The sequence below is a fragment of the Pholcus phalangioides genome, unplaced genomic scaffold (assembly GCF_987345545.1).
Source record: "Pholcus phalangioides strain wild (caught in Gottingen) unplaced genomic scaffold, Ppha-v1.0 ptg000027l_1, whole genome shotgun sequence".
Lineage (NCBI taxonomy): Eukaryota > Metazoa > Arthropoda > Arachnida > Araneae > Pholcidae > Pholcus > Pholcus phalangioides.
Genome location: NW_028301617.1, coordinates 10,709,519 through 10,734,309, shown reverse-complemented (window position 1 = coordinate 10,734,309; position 24,791 = coordinate 10,709,519). Strand labels below are relative to the sequence as shown.

Genomic DNA, 24,791 nt, shown 5'->3' with positions numbered 1-24,791 from the left:
ATGAATGAATAAAATTAAATAGTAATTCTCTAATTGAAAAGGTTATTATTATTTTCGCAATGTCCTGTTCATAATGTCCAAGTAATATATAATATCAAAAATATCGGCAGTATTTCCCAACATAGAGTACTCCACCAAATTAAACACACAATAATTATATATAGTTTGAATCACTCACCGTCATCTCGGGGCAAGGTTTCTTGCGTCCCCTACATTGAGGGATCTCGACACGGGGTTAGGAGGAGACAGAGAGTAAATTAACGACTCTTCAAGCGCGACATGTTGGCCGTCCAACCTCCAGCAATACTCTCTCTCTGGCAAAAGCCTCGTGTGTTCCCAAACCAAGTTGGTGAAGACCTCTGCTATTGGTCAAAGGCAATCGCCTGATTTCTGTAAGGGGTCTTCATTGGCCCAGAGGCACAATGTGTGTCTGTAGAGTTGTGATGATGTTATGTAATACGTACTTATTCGGTGCTCAAGTGCGTCTTAGAAATACCTGGTGAGGGAAAGGAGAGCACACGTGTTGCATCCCATGTATGTATGAATATGTATAATGTGTGGTTTCTCTATGAGCAGGCGAGAGGGGGAGAAAGTGTGTGTAAGGTGCACTCGTGACAAATCTTTACGTCATGAAGTTAAACTATTGATAAAATTTGATATTTATAGCTTCTGCGGTTCGGCTCGGCGTGATTTCTCTATGTTACGAATGAACCCTTCCCCCCTTTTGACCACCTTAGGGGTCGAATTTTAAAAATCCCCCATCTCAGTGAGACTTTACGTCATGAAGTAAAACTTTTGACCAAATTTGGTATTTGTAGCTTCAACGGTTTTGGCTCGGTGATGATGAATCAGTCAGTCAGGACATGTTATTTTATATACAGGGTGTCCCATCGAGACCACCCAAACCAGGTTCCTCGCTTGGAATTGAGGTGATACATTATCCCCTTGATGGTTATTGCCTTCTCGATCGAACACTCATCATTTCAATAGTAACCGATCACTTTTATTCATTATAATTAAATCAGTGTTGGGGATAATTAATTGACAACAACTACATATTCGTAAAGGACATCATTACATGTTTCTACTGGGGTTGTTCACCTTGCTCTGACTCCCACCCACGCAAGGGGGGAAAAGATTCTCCCTTTCTGTCTCTCCAGGGTTGCTAAAGCAATTTTCTGTCGAGATTGGCGTGGTGGTGCGTCTACTGTGGCGATACACCGCAGAATCGCCACAGTAGACGCACCACCACGCCAAAAAATGCCCATAGAACTGTACCTTCACGACCTATAGTTTTCGAGAAAAATGCGAAAGAAATGTATGACGTCATATCCGGTGCAAGGGGGGGGGGGAGACTTTATTTGAAACATGAACATCGGTGTTTTTGCAATATGTTTACATAAGAAGATGTTCAAAATATAACCACCGCGCCTATCGAGGCATGCATGTGCGTGCCGGGGAATGACGGGGAAATTCCGCCCCCCTTCCACTGCACCGGATATGACGTCATACTTTTCTTTCACATTTTTCTCGAAAACTGTGGGTCATACAGGTACAGTTCTTTCAGCATTTTTTATGTATTCCAAGCGAGGAAATCTGGCTGTGCAGAGTTTCGGTGGTCTTGATGGCAGACCCTGTATATAAATAGAGACTCGGAAAGACAGGACTTCTGGAATTACAACACCCAAGGGGTATCATGAGGGATTCAAATCATCGCCAAACAATTTTCAGATTACCAAATCCATGAAGCCGCTGGTAACTTGGTAATAATATAGTTATAATTATATTTCATGTAACCGTTAGTCCATGAAATATAATTATTTCTTTACAACAAGAATGCCTTCTCCGAGTTTGTGTCAGATGTCCCATTATCTATGGCTTCAAATATATAAATAAATAAATTTATTAATAAATTTTCTCAGAATTTTTTTCAGTTTTTCAATATTTTCCCAAGATTCTTAACGACCACACTCGTCTGCATAGAGTGCAGTCGCGAACTGAGTAGCGTGTAAAAGTCGCTTTAAGTGAACGAAGTCAAGACCCCCCCCCCCCCCTCTTTGTCGGTCGTCGAATGTCGACTGTTACCGCTCGCGTAGCTTGCCATCCAGTGGACGACCGGCCTAATAGCGTCATAGAAAATGTATAAGCATATAAGGACTAAAAGAGTGATGCAGACTGGTCGTCCATTGGAAGCTACAACACGCGGCAGGTGCTACACGATCGACAACAATCGACATTGAGTTAGACGACAAACAGCGTTTCACGTCGTTTAGCATCCTTTTATCAAGTGTGCCTCAAGTTTATCAATCTTAGTGTAGACTGATTTTAAATTCGCATTCGGCAATCAAGTACCTGTTGTCCTCTCGATTATGTTACACTATAGGACACGCGATGCGTGGTGGTAAGGTACTTATAGGCCGGGTGACTCGCCAAAACAACGTTTCGCAGACTGCTGACGACAACCGGGGGATCGCGTAACGTATACGGCTCAGCCTCGACCTTAACTCACTGTTGGTCAGCACTGGACAACAGAGAGTGATTTGTTGTGTTTAACCAACAAAAGCATTTCGATTCATCCTTTTTCTTGTCTGGCAGTGAATGGGGATAGACCGGGATGGCGATGGATGAAGTTTTTCCGATACGCAAATTTTTGCATTATGATTACTGAATTAGAGCTTGTGCAAACATGTGAATGACCAAAAAAAGTGACTAAAGAACGAGAAACCGGTCAGTGAGCGATTAAAAGTGTGATCTAGAGCGTGTACACACACGCTCTGGGAACGGCTAATCACTCACGGCTCGGCGTGAATGATGTCAGGGCCCGGCCGTTGAGAAGAACTTATCTAGTTGCTAATGCTTTTAATCAATCTTTTGATCATTCACATGCTCCCAGAGCGTGCCGGGCCGTGAGTGATTAGCCGTTTCCTTTTGACCCATTCAGTTTCCGTAAGTCATGTATTTGACTGAGCCTTCCACTTACAAAAATAAGTGAAACCAGGCCGCGGCTTCCAAAGGTTGAGAACCGCTGAATTAGAGCTTGTGCAAGTATGTGAATGATCAAAAGGGGAACCAAAAGAGTGAACTAGAGCGTGTAAATGATCAAAAGGGTTACCTAGAGAGTGTGCGAGAATGGGAGTGACCTAGAGCGTGTGCAAGCATGTGGATAACCAAATAGTGACTTCAAGCACGTGAGTGACCTAGGAAGCGAGAAATCGGGTTACCAAAAGATTGGCCTAGAGCGTGTGCAAAAGGATCCTAGAGCGTTTTGGTGACGCACGGGACGTGAGTCACCAAAACAGTGACTTAAGAGACACAAACGTACTTACAGTAGCGGTGACCAAGCGGGTTATAGACCAGGGCAATAAATTTATGGAATGAGTGATCAAAAAAATTAGACTAAAATGGGAAAGTTCAAATTCGCGTAGTTCACAGGCGCCAAAACCCATGAGTCCGCCTTTAAACAGACACGGAAGGCCTGAACCTAACAACCTACCCCGCACTTGAGGGAAAAAGACGCCAATAAGTGGCCTATTCTGACAACCCCGCAGATTTTGAATTGTGAATACTGCATTAGCCATATACAATGTCCTTTCTGAAATGTTTAATACGCATACCATACGTCCGTTTTCCACGGGATTTTGCAAAACGAAACGACAAACCATAAAAAAAAAATTATTTAGACGATGCTACAGATATTACGAAAAAGGGAGTACACAAAACATTCCTCGGATTTGAGATCTAGTCTGTGATCCGACAGAAGGTGGTCCCAATCACAAATATCTCGGTGTCTCTTGTCGCCAAAGGGCTCCTCATTTCGTCGTTTGGCAAAGCTTAGGATCAGCTGCCTGCGATGCTTCGTAGAAACGTTCGCCCAACACGTCGGCGTAGTTGGCGGTCATTGGCGCTGCCTTCAGCGCAGTGGTGGAACTCTTGAACAAGACGTCGGCCAGGTCGGTGAAATAATTCGCGAAGACCTTGAAGAGTTCGGAATCGTTGGCGAAGAATTTAGAAGTGTCCGCCATCAACCGGGCCAGTTGAAGTCTCCTCAGCGGGGACGCGTCACCGTTTGTCATCACCTGTAAGACACACACACGATCAAAAAAATGTTTAATCTGTGACCAGCATCGCCAACACGTTAAGCTGAGTCCAAACCCGCAGAACTTTACAGAATTCCAGCAGCGCAAAAGCCGGTTTTGAGGTGGGCTAGCACAGTGCGAGTGGTTTTAATTGCCGATTTTGCGTAGCCGTGCCCCAAAACCAGTTCCTGAGCTGCTTCACCACACATCAACTCCAAGCATATCGCTATATTGGAATTTGCTGCCGTTAACGAGTTGGGTTGGAAATGAAGGCGCCATTTATCGAGCTCGTTAGGGAGAAAATATCTTATCTATATCCTCCCTCGGGTTTGACCCGGGACGGCAACCTTCAAGGTGATAGATGAGCATCTTACCATCACGTCACTCGGACGTCAGTTTTTTGTGCGGCGGAGTTTCGCGCTGTTCCGTGGGTGTGGATCCGGCTTTAGGATAAGGATCAATAGTTATGATTGGGACTTACGTAATGAGAAGGTACTTTCGCCAGGTTGCATTCCTTGTACTGTTCGACGGGTGCTGTACCGCCCTGCAGACAAAGCAGCTGGAAATCGGACGACAGCAGGTCCCGCTGCCAAGTTGGACCTTCCCCTTTCTTGCCTCCGTTGCCGTCAGTGTTTTGCGGGACGGTGGTGTGCTTGATGAAAGCCACGTCGCCGCGACCCTCCGCGAGGCACCTCAGGGCACCAGAGTAACCGTTGTACCTCTCCCTGTTATCACGTTCGCACCTGTTGGAAGAGAAATATATGTCACGTCAAAAGAGCGTCGGTGTTGCTCGAGTATCGTACCTCAATGGACTCGTCTAACCCTGACCATAGGCAGATTTAGAGTTTGGCCGCAAGGAAACGAACGAAAGTGTTGACACGTGACCATGCTTACTTGGTTTCAGGACGATCGCCGCCGATGCACTGGCGGCAGAGCTTCTCGGCTTGTGTCCGCCCCGGATTGTACTTGGTGTCGTTGGCTCCCGGGACGCACGAACCAGCCGAGAAGAACCGGGCGATGGACTCTGCCTTATTGCACTCGCTGCGGTCGATGCTGCCGTCGTAGATCAGCGCCCCGATCGGAACTATCCATCCAGCAGTCTTGCCGATTCCAGTGTGGCATGAACGGAGACCTGTCAAGAATCCAAATGTGATCACTAGAGCCCCGAAAGTTTAAGCTCTAAAAATGCCTAAAATAGGTACTAACAAAAGGGTATTTTTATGGAAGAAAAAAAAAGAACTAAAACTAAGATATTAAGGGTCCAAACACTAGCTAAAACTTTCTTGTAGCCTCCACTGCTTTAATTATGGTTTATAATAACTGCATTATATTATTATCCAAGTTAAACTGATTTCAAGCCCGAAATAAGATGTCAGTGGACCTTCAAGAGGTCGATTCCAGGGACACCATTACCAGGCGCGGAACCCGTAGAGAAAATTATCTGTGGGGCTTCTTTTCTAGTAGTTGCGTATAATTCTCGTTTATTTTTGTATTATTTGGAATAATCACTATCATTTCTGTAGTTGAAACATGGCTACCTTGTTCTATTGTGGTAGTGGTAGTGATAGTAACCGAGGCCGATACCCAGGCTCTGTCGCACTCGGTGATATAAGAACAATGTCCCTGGGGACTCGGATGCCGCCGGGGAACCTAACATATATTGAGCTTGAGAAAGGTATATCACATACATGGGAGGCAGGTGCCATTACGCACATCACCAGTAAACAGGTATAGATCGAAAAATGGCGATTCATGTAAATAATACCTTGTAGTAAGAAAAATTTAACTTTTTTTATATTGCCACATATGCGAGACTCTTTCAAGCGCTTGGCCCCGTGATGGCCGCATCTGTCGAACACTCCCCCCCCTCTCCCTCCCCACGATAGCACCACTCACGAGGGCGACTCTGGTCGGTTTAATTGAATACTAAATATGTATGTAAAATGAATGAAAATTTCAAAAAAAAAACATTTATGGCAAAGAAAATTTCAGAAAAGGCATTTTTATACCAAAGAAAGTTTGAAACTAGGCAAAAAAAAAGGCATTTGTGGCATTTTCCTTGAACTTCCGGGCTCTAGTGATCATGTTTAAAATTAAAGTAACTTCTTCTACTTAACCGCAAGGCCGTAGCGGGGAGAAATGTGAGAAAATGACCGAAAAAAGGGAAAAAGGGGGGGGGGGGAATTCCATTCTGAAACCTCTCCTTCAACATAACAAGGGGGCGTCAAAATGCGTGTTTGCCCCGGGTGGCCAAGCATCTAGTTGCGGCCGTCTGTTGGAAAAGTAGCAATACCCTCCCCAGCCCATCATATCTATCCACACCCACCTGATCAAACATGAGAACATTTTTTTCAAAGTATATGGGGGTAAGAAGAAAATACAGTCGAATCCCGTTATAACGAACACCAAGATACCGGAGAAAGCAGTTCGTTATAACGAAATTTCGTTAAAAAGGAATTTTCTAGAGAGTGTGCGAGAATGGGAGTGACCTAGAGCGTGTGCAAGCATGTGGATAACCAAATAGTGACGTAGAGCACTTCAAGCACGTGAGTGACCTAGGAAGCGAGAAATCGGGTTACCAAAAGATTGGCCTAGAGCGTGTGCAAAAGGATCCTAGAGCGTTTTGGTGACGCACGGGACGTGAGTCACCAAAACAGTGACTTAAGAGACACAAGCGTACTTACAGTAGCGGTGACCAAGCGGGTTATAGACCAGGGCAATAAATTTATGGAATGAGTGATCAAAAAAATTAGACTAAAATGGGAAAGTTCAAATTCGCGTAGTTCACAGGCGCCAAAACCCATGAGTCCGCCTTTAAACAGACACGGAAGGCCTGAACCTAACAACCTACCCCGCACTTGAGGGAAAAAGACGCCAATAAGTGGCCTATTCTGACAACCCCGCAGATTTTGAATTGTGAATACTGCATTAGCCATATACAATGTCCTTTCTGAAATGTTTAATACGCATACCATACGTCCGTTTTCCACGGGATTTTGCAAAACGAAACGACAAACCATAAAAAAAAAATTATTTAGACGATGCTACAGATATTACGAAAAAGGGAGTACACAAAACATTCCTCGGATTTGAGATCTAGTCTGTGATCCGACAGAAGGTGGTCCCAATCACAAATATCTCGGTGTCTCTTGTCGCCAAAGGGCTCCTCATTTCGTCGTAAGGCTCCTATGAAACCTTATCTAGGGTATTAGAAAAGAGAGGTATGTATCCTCTTATGCATTTAGGGATATTATTTTCTAGGGAACACGAAAATTTTTTGACAGAATTGAACAACAAATTTGAAGTTGTTGTTCAATTTTCATTCATTTGGCCAATAAATTAACATACACACACAAAATATCTTGTGACAGAACTGAATAAAGATATAAAGAATATCTCGTGACAGAGAATGTCTTTGGACAAAATTGATCGAAAAATGGATAGAATTGGCCGAAATTGGACAGAATGTCTTTGGACAAAATTGACCGAAAAATGGATAGAATTGGCCGAAATTGGACAGAATGTCTTTGGACAAAATTAATCGAAAAATGGATAGAATTGGCCGAAATTGGACAGAATGTCTTTGGATAAAATTAATCGAAAAATGGGTAGAATTGGCCGAAATTGGACAGAATGTCTTTGGACAAAATTGACCGAAAAATGGATAGAATTGGCCGAAATTGGACAGAATGGCTTTGGACAAAATTGATCGAAAAATGAATAGAATTGGCCTAAATTGGACAGAATTGGCCTAAATTGGACAGAATTGGCCTAAATTGGACAAAATGGCTTTGGACAAAATTGATCGAAAAATGGATAGAATTGGCCGAAATGTCTTTAGACAGAATTGAGCAAAAACATACTGAACGTTATGTAATTCACACAAGTTGACTGATTTACCTTTGAGGTCAGAAAGCTTTCTGGCATCGGAAGCGGACCTTATAACGGCAACTGCGAAGTACGAAGCGTCAGTCTCTCCGTAGACCTCGGCAGCGACTGGTTGCAGACCATAATACCTAAGAAAAACAAGGTCACACACACAGACATGCAGTAAAAATGTATAACATATTTGTGCAAACTGAAAGCAGTCGGACTAGACGAAATGCTTCCGTTCCCGTTACACTCACCTTCCCGCCTTGTAGACGTCACCACCATCAAGAACGACCAGGTTGCAGTGGCCCATCTTCAACATCTCCATGCAAGCGACCTTGGACACGGCGACCACGCAGTCGATGCCCGGCGTCAAGCCCCTCGATTCGGCTGCCCTGGAATAGTCCTTGCACTTTTCCAGTTCCTGATCCGACACCACGCAGATAGACGCCCTTGGTGGGGGAGCCGGGCAACCGGCCCGAGATTTTTCGATGGCATTGATGAAGTCACCTAGGAAAACAAGAGAGATGTCGTCAGATGCCAGGGGCGTAGCCAGAAATTTCGTTCGGGGGGGGGGGGGACAGACCCCCAAGCTCCCTTGCTACGCCCTTGTCAGAGACGCATTTATGGTTTTTGCCGTCTGTGTGGGGGAGCCGCAAGAATTTTCCTGCCCTTCTCCCATTCGAGTCTAATTTTATTGGCCACTCATTCCCCAAATTCGCAATCTTGTGATATAATCCGCTTGCCCCGCCACTCCTGCAAGAACACCGGTGTATCTAAATCACTCTTTTAGTCACTCCCATGCTCACACACTTTTAAGGTCATTCTTTTAGTCATTCACGTGCTTGCACGCTAATTTGGTCACCATCAAATGTGGCAGATCATCAGTGTGCATCACTTGCACGCTGTTTTGGTCACTCATGTCCTTGCATAATGCTTTGGTCACTCAATGATTGCACACTGTTTTGTTCACTCACATGCTAGCTCACTGTTTTGGTCACCCTCATGCTCACTAACACACTCTTCAAGTCACTCTTTTGGTCATTCACGTTCGTGCGCACTATTTTTGTCACTCACCTGCTTGCACACTGTTTTGGTCACTCACTTGCACACTGTTTTGGCCACTCACTTGCACACTGTTTTGGTCCCTCACTTGCACACTGTTCTGGTCACTCACTTCCACACTGTTTTGGTCACTCACATTCTAGTTCACTGTTTTGGTCACTCACATGCTAGTTCACTGTTTTGGTCACCTTCATGCTCACACACTCTTTAAGTCACTCTTTCAGTGCTGTCTCAACTGGCACGGGGGGGGGGGGGGGCTCACAAAAATGATATCTAGTAAATATTTTCTAGAATTTACCAGGTAGGGCCTCGGAAATACCACTTGGCCCGCTTAAGACGGCTCTGCACTCTTTTGGTCATGCACGTGCTTGCACAATGTTTTTGTCACTCATGTGATTGCAAACTGCTTTTGTCACTCGCTTGCACACAGTTTTTGTCACTCACTTGCACCCTGTTTTGGTCACTCACGCCCTCACCCACTCTTTAAGTCATCACGTGCTTGCACACTGTTTTTGTCACTCACGCGCTTGCTCACTGGTTTTGTCACTCACGCGCTTGCTCACTGGTTTTGGTGTCTCACATGCAGGGCCGCAACTAGGGGGAGCAGGCGAGTCTCGTGCCGTGGGCGCTGCACCCGAGGGGGCACAAATTTCACTCTGAAACCTCTCCTTCAACATTACAAGGGGGCGTTAAAATGCGCACTTTCCCCGGGTGACCAAGCATCTAGTTGTGGCTCACATGGCAGCACACGCTCTAGGTCACTTTTTCGGACGCTCACTGTCATGTTTATTTTTCAATTTATAGGTCATTCTTGTGATCATTTACACATGCTCTAGATCTTTCTTTTTTTCTTTTTTTGGTCATTCACATTCTTGCACACACCCTAGGCCATTCACTGACGTAGTCCTACGTCCTTTATGTCACTCTTTTGCTCACTCGCGTGTTTGCAAACGCTCCAAGAGACTCATGACCTAGTCTCTTGCTGTCTCGGCAGAGACGGATTTATTAAGGGCTGCACAAATTTTGCCTCCCTTCTTGAATTCTAATAATTTTCTTGGCCACTCATTCCCCAAATTTGCCGTCCTGGACTATAGCCCGCTAACCCCCCCTGCTGTAAAAATACGACACTGAATGCCACTGAAGATTGTTCAGAGCACAGACTGGTGTGTACGGAAAGCTTTAGGTGTTCAGCCTGAGCTGTGGAACGGAATAACTCACCCAAATAGCTCCTGTAGTCGCTCCTTTCTGGGCCAACGAGTTGCCAAGAGTTCACTTCGTCACTCGACAAGAAGACCTTGTGGTACCATTCCAGGTGCCGACGCTGAGGTGCCACGGACAGGGACCGGGTCCGTTCCAGGGCCGAAACGAGTCGGTCACGACCGCCATCGAGCACATCTAACGAGATTGAAAGAGGAAAACATTACCCACGTGTGGAACCATTCCCACATTGATCATGTAAGTCATGCTCACTCATGGTGTGAAAGTTATGCTCACTTTGGGTGGTCATGAAAGCGTTGGAGGGCCTGAACCCCCAGACGCACATGTCCTCCCGCTCGGTGGTGGCCAGAGAGCGCCTGGAACCATCGAGGCACAGCAGGTCGAGGTTCTGGGATATTGACGGGTCCTTCTGGACTAGGTCCATCAAGACCGGGATCTTGGTGAAGGCGATGTCTCCGGAATTGTCCATCAGGCAACGGACGGAACCCTTGTAACCAGCGTAGGCATCTTCAGCGGAACATGAGGATGGATCGGCGCATCTGCTGCAGAGTCCCTTGTAACGCTTCTCTGCGGTGGTACAGATTCATAATGAATTAATTGCATGACCATATTTTCGAAATTACTTCCATAATAAGGTGCGTGGGTAAGATTCAACTCACTCAAAGCTGCGTCCACGATAGGGTCGGAGCTCCAGTTGCCAGGGGCGCAGCTGCCACCAGAGAAGAACGTCTCGACGGCCTTCAGTTCGCCCTCGTCACAGTCAGGCTGCATCACTCCCTTGGCCATCAGAGAAGCCACCGGAAGCTGCCAACCGACGGTGCGGCCGATGCCCGTGTGACAAGAGCGACGGCCCCGCAGGTCTTCGAGGGACCGGATGTTTGAATCTGACCTCACGAGAGCGACACCCTCGTACTTGTGAGGCTCTAAAATGAAAAAGCATAAAATATGTAATAATAATGATAATTCATGTCACACTGATGGAAAATTTGGCGAGGGACAAAAAAAATATCGCCAATATCTTTTGTGTGTGTGTGGGAAGGGGGGGGGGGTTGCATGGCTATTCCAATAGAAAAAAAAACTGCAGAACCAATCAGCTTACGTCCATCAATTATTTCTGTAGCGAGTGGAACACCCCCATAGTACTTCCCTGATATGTAGATCGATCTAGAATCCATATTGGCGATTTCGATGTCACCGTGTTCGAGCCTCTGAGCGCATTCCAGCCTGCAATAAGAAAAATACACACGAACATGAACTTCTATCGAAAAGTCACATTTTCGGACAAAGTGTCCTGCAGTAGAATTTTGGCAACTTTTTATCACGTCGAGAATCAAAACATTTTGTTTTTTGGCGTTATTACATTAGTTTCCGCCAAAATCTGATGAGGAAAATGGCGCACAAAAGATCCGGTCAATGTCATTCACGCCTTTCAGGTGTTAGAAACATACCTATCCTACTACTTTGCAAATGGGCTTCACTTTGCGCATGCGCAAAAAGGAAAAGAACGAAGAATATTGCCAGTTTAAGTGACCTAACTTAGTACTCACGACGTTTTTTGACACAGGGCTCCCCTGTGAAGAACGTCATCTTGTAAATAGTATTGAGCCGTTATCAAGTAAAAAGTCCCTTTGTATAATACAGTATATCAAGGGTTGCTCAACCTTTTCGGAAGTGCGGGCCACTACATTGGTTTGGAAACGTGTCGCGGGCCTTTAAATGTGCTGTGGGCCTCTTAAATGATCTGAAAATGTCCCATGGGCCCCGATAAAGTGATCTGGAACTGACATTCTCACAGCGAAAGGCTGCAATGTGGGTGGCCTTCCGCAGCAAAACTGCCGTTCAACCAAACAATACTTACATTGATTAAGTTCATTTTTATAAAATTGGGTTTGATGACACAGAACGTCTGATGACTCCGAGGGCCACATTTGGGCCCGTGCGTCATGGGTTGAGCATGCGTGCATGCATGCATGCAGTACGTACACATGAAATAAAACACCACCACCACCGAATTCTGTGATCGGACCAGAACTTACTTGTCTCTGGATTGGCTGCATTCCCACGTGTCCGGTACGTCCCGCGCCATTTGCTGGCAGAGTTCCATCTGCTCCGGAAGAACGCATATCCTCACGGCTGTAAAAGACAGAAGGACAAGTGTAAGTGTTTGGATGACGTCACACAATTCTCAATGGTAATGATCACGAATGTCATCGGTTGGAGCTCAAGGCAAGATTCTATCGCTTTGTGTCGTACCAGCTTCGAATTGAAAGATCTCGGTTAGGCTTGGTCGTCCTCAGCTCTGCCCCCGCCTCCTAACGCATATTGTTAGGATCTGAGACGTAAGGGGGGGGGGTGTCATAGGGGCTCATGTCTCCCCCCCTCCCCGAAAATGAAAAAATACATATATTTTTTTTTTAATTAAAATTTCTAAAGAAAATACCTTTACATGTTATTACGATCAATTTCTATTAATTTCAATTCATTTTTTTTTTAAACCGAGCACAACTCAGGTCTATCGCCATAGGCAATTTTCTACCTAGTGAGTTGTGCCGGAAGTGTAATTGTGTGTACCTAACAGTCTGAGTGCGTATCTAGTGTTGTGTATGATTTTTCAGTACTGCCATCTATATCTCAGAAGTGAAGTGAGTGATGTGTCGTGACTGAATATTTGTACTGTTTGTAGGCCTGTTGCTCTCTCTGTGGCGAGACTTTTTAACGGGGAGATCGGCTCGCATTTGCGCCTCGAAGTTGGGAACCACAGAAAACCAACTTCAGCCGACCACCACTGTGGCGACGGTGGGGCTCGAACCCGGGTAGGAGTTGGTAAAAACGCCTCCAGCGTCCTGGCTGATATCAGCAACTGGCTAACTGAGAACGGCCTTAAATTAGCCACCAACAAAACAAACTTCCTATGGGTCTCCCCCAAAGGGAAACGTCCGCCACAAATTCGTTCGTCAAACAACTTCATCAAGAGACTCCGCAAAATTAAAATTCTAGGTATCCATTTTAACGACAAATTGGACTGGAAAGACCATATCACAGAGCTGAACACAAGATCCAATCAACTACTCACGAGGCTTCACTGCATAGCAGGCAGGAATTGGGGAATCAACACTAGGATGCGCAGGACTCTTTACATCACGGTCGCACAACGTATTCTGGTGTATGGAGCCGCCATATGGGGAGCCAATGCTACCGTATCCCTACAGAAGCGCCTTGACTCAATTCAGAGGGGATATCTGCTATATATACTCACTACGCCCACAAATGCACTACAAGTCATACTGGGATTGCCCCCACTCAGTCTCCTGGTAGAATGTGAAGCCAAATTTAGCCTCTTGACCCGTCTGAAAACTCCTGTTACGCTGGGGAATGGCGAGACACTTTCCTACGTCCAGATGGAAAGGAAAATCACAGGATGGTCCCAGCATCCTTCACAATCTGTGGAGGAATGCCGCATTGACCTAAAAGGAGAAATACACCCACAGGCTGAATATAAGATCTACACTGATGGCTCCAAGACTGAGCATGGAGTGGCTTCGGCCATGGTTACCTTTCAGGATGACTTGGAGATAAGTAACTGGAGCAATAAACTCAATGATCTAAATACGGTATTTCAGGCGGAGCTGTTTGCGCTGCTCACAGCTACGCAACAGGCAAGCGCCAGCAAGAAAGAAACACACATTCTTTCTGATTCACTTTCTTCATTATATGCGGTTCTAGACCCCCTATCACGCCACATGATGGCTCGGAAAATTAGAAACCTGTTACTGCCAAATAGGCATATCTATATCTCGTGAATCAAAGCGCATAGTGAAAATACTGGGAATGAAGCAGCTGATCGGTTAGCCAAAAGAGCGACCGAAAGACCAGGAACAGATTTCTCTATCCTTCTTCCAAAGTCGTGGGCGATGAAGAAGTTGCAAAATGATCTGTTACAGAAATGGCAATCGCGATGGTCAAATGACACGAAAACAGGTCGTAAGATATATGAAGTTCTCCCACAAGTTAAATGCTCTAGTTATGGCTGGTCTAGAGAGGATATTTTATTTTTTTCAGAGCATGGCCCCTTCCCCTCCTATCTTCATCGTTTTCATAAGAGTAGGTTTTCAAGCATATGTAAATGTGGAGGGGAGGGAACCGTCTTTCACTATGCTACGGCATGCGAGTATACCAAGGACTTTCATTTTGGCTCTACTACGCCACAGAATTACACCACTTGGAAGAAATAGTTACTGAGAAAACACTCCAGAATCGAAAGAATTAAGCGCCTTATTAGATACGTCATTTCAAACGAAGACAAAATAACAGTCACGAAACAGTGCCAAAGTACGAATGTTTCAGCTCCCTCACAAGCTGATAACAACCCTTCATCAGACTCAGACTATGATCCACTGGCATGAAATGCGATATTTTGGGATTGTCTCACGGTGTCTTTGTGCGCGACTTCTGATAGACAATGAAGTTCCTTGATTCCCGTTGCTGTCAATGGACAATGTCGCCTGTCTTGTATATATTATATATATATGAGTGTTTATATTCTTGTATATATATGTTTATGTATCTTATATATGTGTGTCTATAGTTAACCACTCGACCACCACAGCGGCTTAATTTCAATGCTATTTGAAGAACTCGAGATTTCTCTTCAAGAAATTCATTGCGACCCACCCTTTAAGCCATGTATGGTAAACACTTGACCAAATGTGGCCCTGAAAGTTATCTGATGTGGATTGAACCCCAAACCTAATTTTGTGAAAAATGAAGTAAGCGGGACATTTCTTAAGTGATCTCTTAAGTGACCCGTGACACAGTTCCGGAACACTTAAGCGATCCGTGGCACATATAGAGATCCCTTGAGGAACACGTGTTTTAGAGTACTTAAGTGGCACCCCCCCCCCCAGTGCGGTTCTACATCACTCAAGTTACACGCGGCCCAATTCCAGATTACTTAAGTGATCCGCGGCATGATTACGTATCACTGGAGCGATGCGTGACACAGTTCCAGAGCACTTAAGTGGCCAGGAGACATTTCCAGATCACTTGGATCCGCGAAACATTATGAGGTCACTAAAGTGGCTCTGGACTTGATAGAGGGAATGCTAGTCGTTTTTGGCGTACCGAGTACGATGCCATTAAGAATATTTCATATTTTGATAAAAGGGTGGTTGATGACGTAAGCATTATCCAAACCCCAGTATAAAATGTCAGGAAATCGGAAACCCCCTCCCCTCCCCCATCGAATGCTGGCGTAATACTTGAATGACCCTATACCCTATAGAGGTCTTGCGCATACACGCGACGTGTTATCGCTTGTAGTAGCGTCCAGTGGGCTTGTCGGTTGGGGCGATCGAGCCATTGTGAATGGACAGAGTATCTCTATACACAGGGGACATACACGAAGGTTTTAACAACTGGCTGTTGCGAAGATATATTTTGGAAAGAGGGAAAATTCAACTGCCCCTGCGGGGAATCGAACCCACGTCCTTCGTATGGTAGCGGAGAGTGACGTCATCCTTGTCGCCATCTGGTGGCAACGTCAGCAGTTGTGAGCTTGGCCTGAGTCTGGTCTGGCCGTCCATGTACGGTCCCTTTCAGTGTACACGAGCTCCAAGGAAATATTGAGAGATTCGGTGCCTCTGTAGTCTAGTGCGTTCACCCGGAAAGTGAAAGGACGTGGGTTCGATTCCCCGCAGGGGCAGTTGAATTTTCTCTTCTTTCCAAAATATATCTTCGCAACAGCCAGTTGTTAAAACCTTCGTATGGTAGCGGAGAGTGACGTCATCCTTGTATAATTGGAGTTCGACTTACCGCGAATATTTATATATATATAGATAAGTTATGAAAAATATCTGCATATACAATTTTTAAGTAACAATTAGAAATTCAAGAAAGGCTTCGTTAAAAGGAGGAAAAAAAAAAGAACCCGGGTATTTCTTTAGAAAGAGAGAAAAGTCGGAAAGAAAATACGGGAGTGTACCGAAAAATACGGGTCGTATGGTCACCCCAGTGCCAAATAGTTTTTGTCTTTTGTGAAATTTGCTCTTTTTCGTTCGTGCCTTTAAATTTTCCCATATAATGATAATGCTCAGAAAATTATTTCTCAACATATGGTTAGTTTTAGTTTAAAAAACAACAACTCGCAGATCCCTCTATATTATAACTCGATTTTCCTCCTATCCTACCAGACAAGAAATCATGGTTGACACTTGACAGGTGCAGCAAAATGAAATGCATTAGCTCAGAATCAGACATCATTCCCAGCAACTCCAGCTAAACATCGACGAAACACGAGGCAGGTTTTTTTTTTTTACTTCATTCTGAAATACTTTCATATGGACGACCCTGTATAGCAATCAAAAAAGCATTTTTCTACTCACACGGGGGTCTGAAAATGAAATGGGGCAGCAAATATGAAAGTTAATTATAAGAAAAAACATTAACGCGACATCAACTTTTTTCAAATAAGCGAAGAATTGATTGGCCACCAATGGCGATAGCACCTGAAGTGTTTCTGAAATATATAATGTGCACGTGTTTCTGAAATATTGCCAGATTGAAAGGAAATCGATTCGGGAAGTTTCTAAAGTAGTCTCTCCAACAACATCTGCTCCTATGAAAACCAAAAAAAAACCACAATTCTTGCCCATGTTTCACAAACTAATTAACCATTCTGAGAAACTTACAGTAACATGCATGCGCGGATCCAGGACCGTGTGACGGGAGGGGGAGAATTGTGTAAGTTCTCGTTTGATCGTCCCGTATTTGCAGGGACATAAACATTGCCCGTATTATTCGGCTCTTGTGGGGAGTAATTCCCATTCCCCCCCCCCCCTCTTCTGGATCGGCACCTGAGAGAAGGCAGACATCTTCAGCTACGAATGGAGCAGAGGCAGGTATGTCCATCTACGAATGAGCCGAAGCAGATATTTTCAGCTATGAATGAAGCCGAGGTAGACATTTTCAGCTGCGAATCAAGCCATTGCAGATATCTTCAGTTGCGACTGATGAAGTTGCAGATATCTTCAGCTGCGAATGGAGCGGAGGCAGATATCTTCAGATGAATAGAATGAAGGTAGACATTTTCCAGCTGCGAATAGAGCGGAGACAGGTTATCTTCAGCTGCGAATAGAGCGGAGACAGGTTATCTTCAGCTGCGAATGAGCTGATGCGGGTATCTTCAGCTATGAATGAAGCCGAGAGAAAGACATCTTCAGCTGCGAATGGAGTTGAAGCAAATAGCTTGAGATCGAAATGTTCGAATGAAGTGAAGGCAGACATTTTCAGCTGTGAATGGAGTCGAGCCAGACAACTTCAGATTCGAAGGGAGCGAAGGTAGACATCTTCAACTACAAATAAAGCCAAGACTGTTATCTTCAGCTGCGAATGAAGCCAAGACAGTCATCTTCAGCTGCAAATAAAGCCAAGACAGTCATCTTCAACTGCGAATAAAGCCAAGACAGTCATCTTCAGCTGCGAATGAAGCCAAGACAGTCATCTTCAGCTGCGAATGAAACCAAGACAGTCATCTTCAGCTGCGAATGAAGCCGAGACAGATCTCTTCAGCTGTGAATGAAGCCGAGGTAGGCATCTTTAGCTACAAGTGGAGCGGAGGCCGGCAGATTGTGTAGATGCAACGGATCATCCAGTATTTTACGGGACAAACAAATTTTCCCCATATTATTCGGCTCTTGTGAAGGGCGATCAATTCTATCGGCCCCCTTGTGGATCCGCACTTGGTAACATACAGGGTGTTTCAAAAAGGAAACCCTAACTTTGAAACAGTGGTAGATAGAAAGATGGAACATGCGGTACGCGTTTGATGGGAAAAGCCTGGAATTATAAATATATAATGTATATTGAATGAATGAACGCCAGAACTCTGCCACCAGACGTTGGGAAGATCTCTTCCAGTCCAGCTTCATGCCAGAGTCTGTAATAATTATACATGCATTGTACACTGTTCGTGACATTAGTCGAAACTTTGGCTAATAGACGGGTACCGCAGTCTTGATGTAATGTCCTTTAAACAGTTAGCAAAATTGCCCTTAGCAAACAGGGGGTCAAATCAGATTACGATAAATTCAAAATGGTTGCCTTTATTACTACTGCCTGTGGATTTTAAAGCCAATTTCCTGCAATGGTTCTTCTGCAATCGATGCTTATGCCTCGTAGATGCTCAAGCTTATACAGCGCTTGGGGGACTCTCGCTGTAAAGATTGTCCTTCAAATGGCCCCACAGGAAAAAGCTGTGAAATATGACGCAGCGCCATCTATTAGTTAGGATTGTAACCAATTCCACAAAGTGATGTATTAAAAATTCCAGACGTGCCCAACAGACGAACAACTGCCCTTATCTTTCCATCTATCCGATGTTTCAAAGTTAGGAGAATTCATTCTGAAACAACCCGTGCCAGGTGAATTATAGCATCGTATAACACGAAGCAAAACAAGTAGATGTTTCATGTAGCTTCTTGGTTAGCGTCATTTCCAGTTTTTTGTCCTGAATCGGACTTACAGAGTGGTCATTTGATCATTTTTGACGCACCACGGTCATTTTCTGCACACGAGGGCTAATTAGACCGGGACCTACAATTTATCACCGATTCCGAACGGCAGGCTTGTTTTTTATACTCATCGAGAGGTTGGTGCGCTAACCCCTCGAGGGGGGACTCCCTGCGGTAGCAATTTTTTTGCTCCAGTCAAGTCGCCGTTTTTTGTTGTACCCATGTGTCAGGAAAGTTTTCTGACAAGGACGAACCGGGTATCGAACTCGCGACACCTCTAAACATCCTTTGGTACTTTAGGCTCCAAATGATAAAGAAGCATATAGGGAGTGGTCATAAAAATAAACTTTTCCGATGTACAAGCCCCTAGCGGCCATAATAAATCAACTAATGCGAATGAAATTCGAAATATAGGTGTTTCCGAGTATGCGCTCGAGATTGAGATAAAACCAAAACTCTAGCTCTCGCGGTTGAGTTGAAGCGACAATATTTCGAAAAACTCAAAAATGGCAATACTAACTTTTCTGCATTGCAAAATGATCGGTGCAGTATAGAAACCATGAATGGCGTTGAAACTGTGCCTGTAGTATCACAAACGCCAGCGCAGGACACAAAGATCTTAACCAAAGGGGTTGGTGCGCTAACCGCTTGGTCAAGGACTTCTTGCCGATTTTCCGAAGTCCCTAACCGAGCGTTAGCGCACCAAGCGCTGGGTGAGGTCTTTCTTGGTCGGCGTCCTGCCTGTTGTGGTGTTGTATATGTAGCCTACAGTCGAATCCCGTTATAACGGACTTCAAGAGACTGGAGAAATCACTTCGTTATAAAGGAATTCGAGGTTTTTATATTGTTCCTATGTAAACTTATCTGGGGAATTAGAAAAGTGTTCGTTAAAACGGGATTCGACGGTATATGTATCTGGTTTTCAACCTTTGGAAGCCCGTGGCACGGTACGATCGGGGAGGGGAAAATGAGGGAAAAGCTACCCCCCCCCCCCCCCCGTTCGCGTACGTCTCTCTTAACCCAATATGCGTTAGGAAGTGGTGGGGGGGGGGGGGCAAAGCTGACAAAATTTTCTGACATGGGGAGAGGGGCTCAGAGATTTTTTGACTTTTGCTGGGGAGTCGAGGTGTCAAAAGTGACTAAAAATTTGCTGACGCGATACCTGAATGGTCCCCCTCATCATAATATGATTTACGAGTCGAGAAGATAATTTCAATCTTCGATTTCAATATATAGTAGAAATTCAAGTTGGCTTCGTTGATAATAATGGGACATTATTAGCAAAAAAAAGTGGGCATGGGTAGACTTACTTAAAAGTATGGGGGATGTCCCGAGAAATATTGGATGTGTATGGCCACCCTAATCGCACGGGACAGGCGCATTTTGGTTATACGGGATTCGAATAGAAGATTCGCATTTTGGTCGGATGGATAGAAGACGGATTCGCGACTCCCCCTCCCCCTCCCCCGGACTGTTCTGAGTTTGCAGCAGTTTCAACGGGTTTACGGAAAATTCACCGCCAACAATTCACCACCATGCAATTCACCGCTAGGAAAATTCACAGATCAATGATTTACGGCTAAGAAAATTCACTGGTATGGATTCTGCCATCTTTTAAAATTTACTCTCAGTGACGATTCCCCCTACAACACTTGAACACCTCATGATCCCCATGGGGGTGATTGTAAGTTTCTTTTATAAATTCTGCTTGGTCAGGAGTTGACCATAGACCAGTGATTCCCACCGTGGACGTTAACGCCCCCTTTGGGGGCAATGGAATGTTCCAGGGGGCGGTAGAAGCTACGTATAATATAACATAGGATCCTATGGGTTAGATTGCGTTGGGGGAGGGGGGCAATGGGACAAAAAATGTTGGAAAAACTATGCCATAGACCAGCGGTTCTCAACCTTTTTTGACTCGCGGAGCCCTTTCTGGTCTATAATTTCTATGGCGGAGCCCCCGTAGGCCTATTTTTTATTTATTCATCAGTTACTGATTTATTTATGTTATTTAAAATATTTATAACTATTTTTTTTTTCAAATTTACTGTTTTTTTTTTACTTTCCTCGAGCGGCCGCGGAGCACCGGTTGGGAACCGCTGCCATAGACGAACTGACGAACCCCCCAGTGCATGCAACAGCAAGAGCTTAATGGATGAAATCTCGTCTGAGGAGAGAGAAATGTAAATATTTTTTTAGGATTTTCCCGTATTTTTTGTGATTAGATAATGTTACATTGCGGGTGAAGGTCATATTTTTATTTGAACCCATAAGAACATAACTAATATCAGTCAGAACAATTGAATAATTGTTCATTCACAGTCCGCCTGTGGACCATAGGTCGAGAAACGCGGAATATAAAAACCGATAAACCAGAAGGTTCAACAAGTTTGGAGAGATAAGAGAAGAATCCAAAGTAAAAACTATTCTTAGAAAAAACGGGTTGGGATGACTGGACGGCGACGACGGTCAGTGAGTGATAAGAGACATCGATGACCGGAGGCCACGTGTCAAAGTCAAGGTCATTATTGTTATTCTCCTTGAAAAAAAGAATCATAGGGGGGATGCTCACTTAAACACGTGAATCCAACTCATAGTTCCCGAATTGGGGTTTTTTTAATAGAAGCTTGTGATGGAACAGAAGGATTCAAGGTTTTGCCGCCCGTGGGCTGCACGGATTTTGCTGCCCTTCTCTCATGAGAGTCATTTTTCTTGACACATCACTGATTCCTCGAATGAACTATAACCCGTGCTTGGTACTTAATGAAAAATGATTTCGGAATAAGGAAAAGAATATCTTCAGAATAACAGAAAAAATAATTTTAGAATAATTGAAAAAAAATGATTTCAGAATGATTGAGAAAAAAAAGTTTCGAAATAATGGAAAAAAATAATTTCAGAATAATGGAAAAAAATAATTTCAGAATAATTGAAAAAATAATTTCAGAATAATTGAAAAAATAATTTCAGAATAATTGAAAAAAACGATTTTAGAATAATTTCAGAATAATTGGAAAAAACGATTTTAGAATAATTTCAGAATAATTGGAAAAAACGATTTTAGAATAATTTCAGAATAATTGGAAAAAACGATTTTAGAATAATTTCAGAATAATTGAAAAAAACGATTTTAGAATAATTTCAGAATAATTGAAAAAAACGATTTTAGAATAATTTCAGAATAATTGGAAAAAACGATTTTAGAATAATTTCAGAATAATTGGAAAAAACGATTTTAGAATAATTTCAGAATAATTGAAAAAAACGATTTTAGAATAATTTCAGAATAATTGAAAAAAACGATTTTAGAATAATTTCAGAATAATTGAAAAAAACGATTTTAGAATAATTGTAGAAAATAGTTTCAGAATAAATGGAAAAATAGTAATTTCAGAATAATAGATGGAAAAAATGATTTCAGTGTCAATGAAAAAATAATACCAGAATTGACGAGAAAATAATCTCAAAAATAATGAAAAATAATGTCAGAGTAAATCAAAATCCAAAAAAAATTGAGCCCACCTGTTTCGATTCAGGGAACCCTGGCGCTCCCGTTACTGCAGTGTGACTTGTTGGCCCTCGAGCTCCATGGAATTTTTTTTTTTTTGGCCCGCAATGTATGAAACGTTCAAGATCGCCTGCTCTAGATCAGTGTTTCTCAACAGCCGGGCCGTGGCCCGGTACTGGGCCCTGACATCAGTCAAACCGGGCCTTGAGCTGTTCACGTTTTCATTTCTAGTCATTTATCACCCATTAGTCGAGTGTGTGACCGGCCCTTCCACTCGTAAAAAATAAATAAACCGGGCCGCAGGCCCCCAAAGGTTGAGAATCACTGCTCCAGATGACTCTTTTGTCCACTCATTGACCTGGTCGCTCTTTTGGTCAATCACGTGCTTGCGCACTCTTTTGCTTATTCAGATGCTTCATTACTGTTTTAGTCACTCACTGACCTGGTCAGGCCCTTAACTAGACTGGGGCAACCGGGGCACTGATCCAGCTCCCCAAGCTGAATGGGGGGGGGGGGAAACAAAAAAATGTACACTTATTATTCATAATAATAACTTTATCGATTGGGTGCCCAAGGAGAAGTCTGCCCCTGGGACCCGAGAATGTACGCTACGAACCTGGACCTGGTTACTCTATAGGTCACTCTTTTGGTCATTCGCATGCTCACGTAATCTCTAGCTCACTCACTGACCTGGTTTCCCTCGCTCAATAGTTCGCTCTTTTGCTCATTCACAAGCTGGCGCATGACCTAGGCCACCCTTTTGGTCATTTATAAGCTTGCATACACTCTTCTGTTCACTCACTAACCTGGTCACTCTTTTGGTCAATCAGCTTGCACACTCTCATGGTCATTCACGTACTTCATCACTCTTTTGGTCATTCACATGCTTCATCATCACTCTTTTGGCCATTCACATACTTCATCAGTCTTTTGATGAAGAAGAGTGATGAAGCATGTGACTCCAAAAGAGTGATGAAACCGAATGATGGGGAAAAAAAAATAGTTTCAGAATAACTGGAAAAAAATAATTTCAGAATGATTGAAAAAATTAGTTTCAGAATAAATGGAAAAAAAAATTCTGGAAAAAATGGAATCACAGAATTTCTTCGACTGCTTCGTCATTCCTTTGGCCATTCACATACTTCATCACTCTTTTTGGTCACTCACTGACCTTGCTCCCTCGCTCTATAGGTCGCTCTTTTGTACATTCACAAGTTTGCACAGGCTTTTGGTCGCTTACTGAATCAGTCCCCCGCTCTCCCGATCGCTCTCTCGTTCACTCGCATGCGTGAAAATTCTTCAGGTCAGTCACTGACCTAGTCCTTCGCTCTCTAATCAGAGGCGGACTTTCCTGGTTTCATCACTTGTGAACCAACAAATTTTGCGACTACTCATTTCTCAACTTAGACGCCCTGGGCTATATCCCGCTGAGCTGTCCCCCCCCCCTTTCACTAAATAAGCCACTGGTGACGTATAAACACGTCCAACATCGATAATCATTATTTATTACGTATCGGGGAATCATAAAAATAAAAAAAAAATAACACTTACGTTTATTCTCGTTGACATTATCAGCTAATACGTTGACAGCAACGTACAGGAGTAACATTCCCAAGACTTGCTTTGGAATCATTTTGGTTTCAGAATGTCAACAACCAAGACCAAAACCTGCTTTAAATCAGAATTTTTATCGTCTGCGCGGAAAACATCACTTTCTCCGTCTGTGCGATTTTGGCGTGTTTTTTTTTTGTTTTTTTATTCCCCCAGTTGTGTATTTTACATCGCCAAATGACGCCAATGTGATCACATTTTATAGAGATAATACAGAGATCCGATTATTTTGGTAATAAGTTAACTTAAGAGACCAATAAAAAATCGAGGAAATAAAAAGACGTAAATGATGGCCTTCGAGTGATGTTTCCTTTTTTCGTTTTGCAAAATGGCGGCGACATGTTTCATCATTACGCTGTGAATATTTAAAAAAGGAGGGTGGGGGGGGGGGGGAATAGAGAAAAATAAAAAACGAAACCGGCTTTTTTCGTAGAATTCTTTCTGTTTTATCGTTTTCTTCCGAGAAATCTAAGAGGAAACTTCCGACCAATCGGGGATCGTCTGGACCAAAGCGCCTTGGTTTGGCCGGCTTTGACTCACGCTGCGACGAGTTTACGTCTGCTTTTTAACAGCAGACGAGTTTTTGTTTTCGTTTTTGATGTGATGAAACGTTGTCGCATCAATGACTAAAAAATGAGTGTAGTGGAGTGGGGTGGGGTGCGGGGGGAGAGAAACACGGCAGGTGCTGCTACGGGTCCTATCGAAGCAAAACAAAAATCATTTTTTCGTTTTGCAATTAAAAACAGGATGGCTGCTTTCTACCGCAATGATGACAAAAACTCTTTTTGTGGCCGCTCACTGACCTGGTCACTCGATTTCTATGTCATTCTATGCTCTAACCCGGTGTTTCCCAAAGTGGGCAATATTGAAAGGTTCGGGGGCGGGGGGTGCGATAGAAACTTCGAGTTTAGCATAGGATTTCCTATGGTTTGACTC

At 43.8% G+C, this 24,791-nt stretch overlaps 1 protein-coding gene across 1 annotated transcript; it reads right to left on the bottom strand.

The window, feature by feature from the left end:
* Positions 1-3,584: 3,584 nt before the first annotated feature.
* On the bottom strand, positions 3,585-24,222 carry LOC149068394 (transferrin-like). Its single transcript, XM_089251441.1, has 11 exons — positions 23,796-24,222; positions 12,266-12,362; positions 11,329-11,453; positions 10,889-11,152; positions 10,506-10,796; positions 10,230-10,406; positions 8,204-8,456; positions 7,977-8,092; positions 4,971-5,208; positions 4,558-4,819; positions 3,585-4,076 (listed from the first exon to the last, which is right to left on the bottom strand). The coding sequence occupies exons 1-11, from the start codon at positions 23,875-23,877 to the stop codon at positions 3,810-3,812; spliced, it is 2,172 nt and encodes a 723-aa protein (XP_089107567.1). The 5' UTR covers positions 23,878-24,222; the 3' UTR covers positions 3,585-3,809.
* Positions 24,223-24,791: the final 569 nt, after the last annotated feature.

What these genes read in the sequence shown, in the direction of transcription:
- LOC149068394 (XM_089251441.1), bottom strand. Translation starts at nt 23,877, where the DNA reads ATGATTCCAAAGCAAGTCTTGGGAATGTTACTCCTGTACGTTGCTGTC. An exon ending in TGCAGCCAATCCAGAGACAA is followed by an intron (nt 11,454 to 12,265) that starts GTAAGTTCTGGT and finishes TTCTTATTGCAG; the next exon opens with GCTGGAATGCGCTCAGAGGC. An exon ending in CGACTACAGGAGCTATTTGG is followed by an intron (nt 8,457 to 10,229) that starts GTGAGTTATTCC and finishes TTGTTTTCCTAG; the next exon opens with GTGACTTCATCAATGCCATC.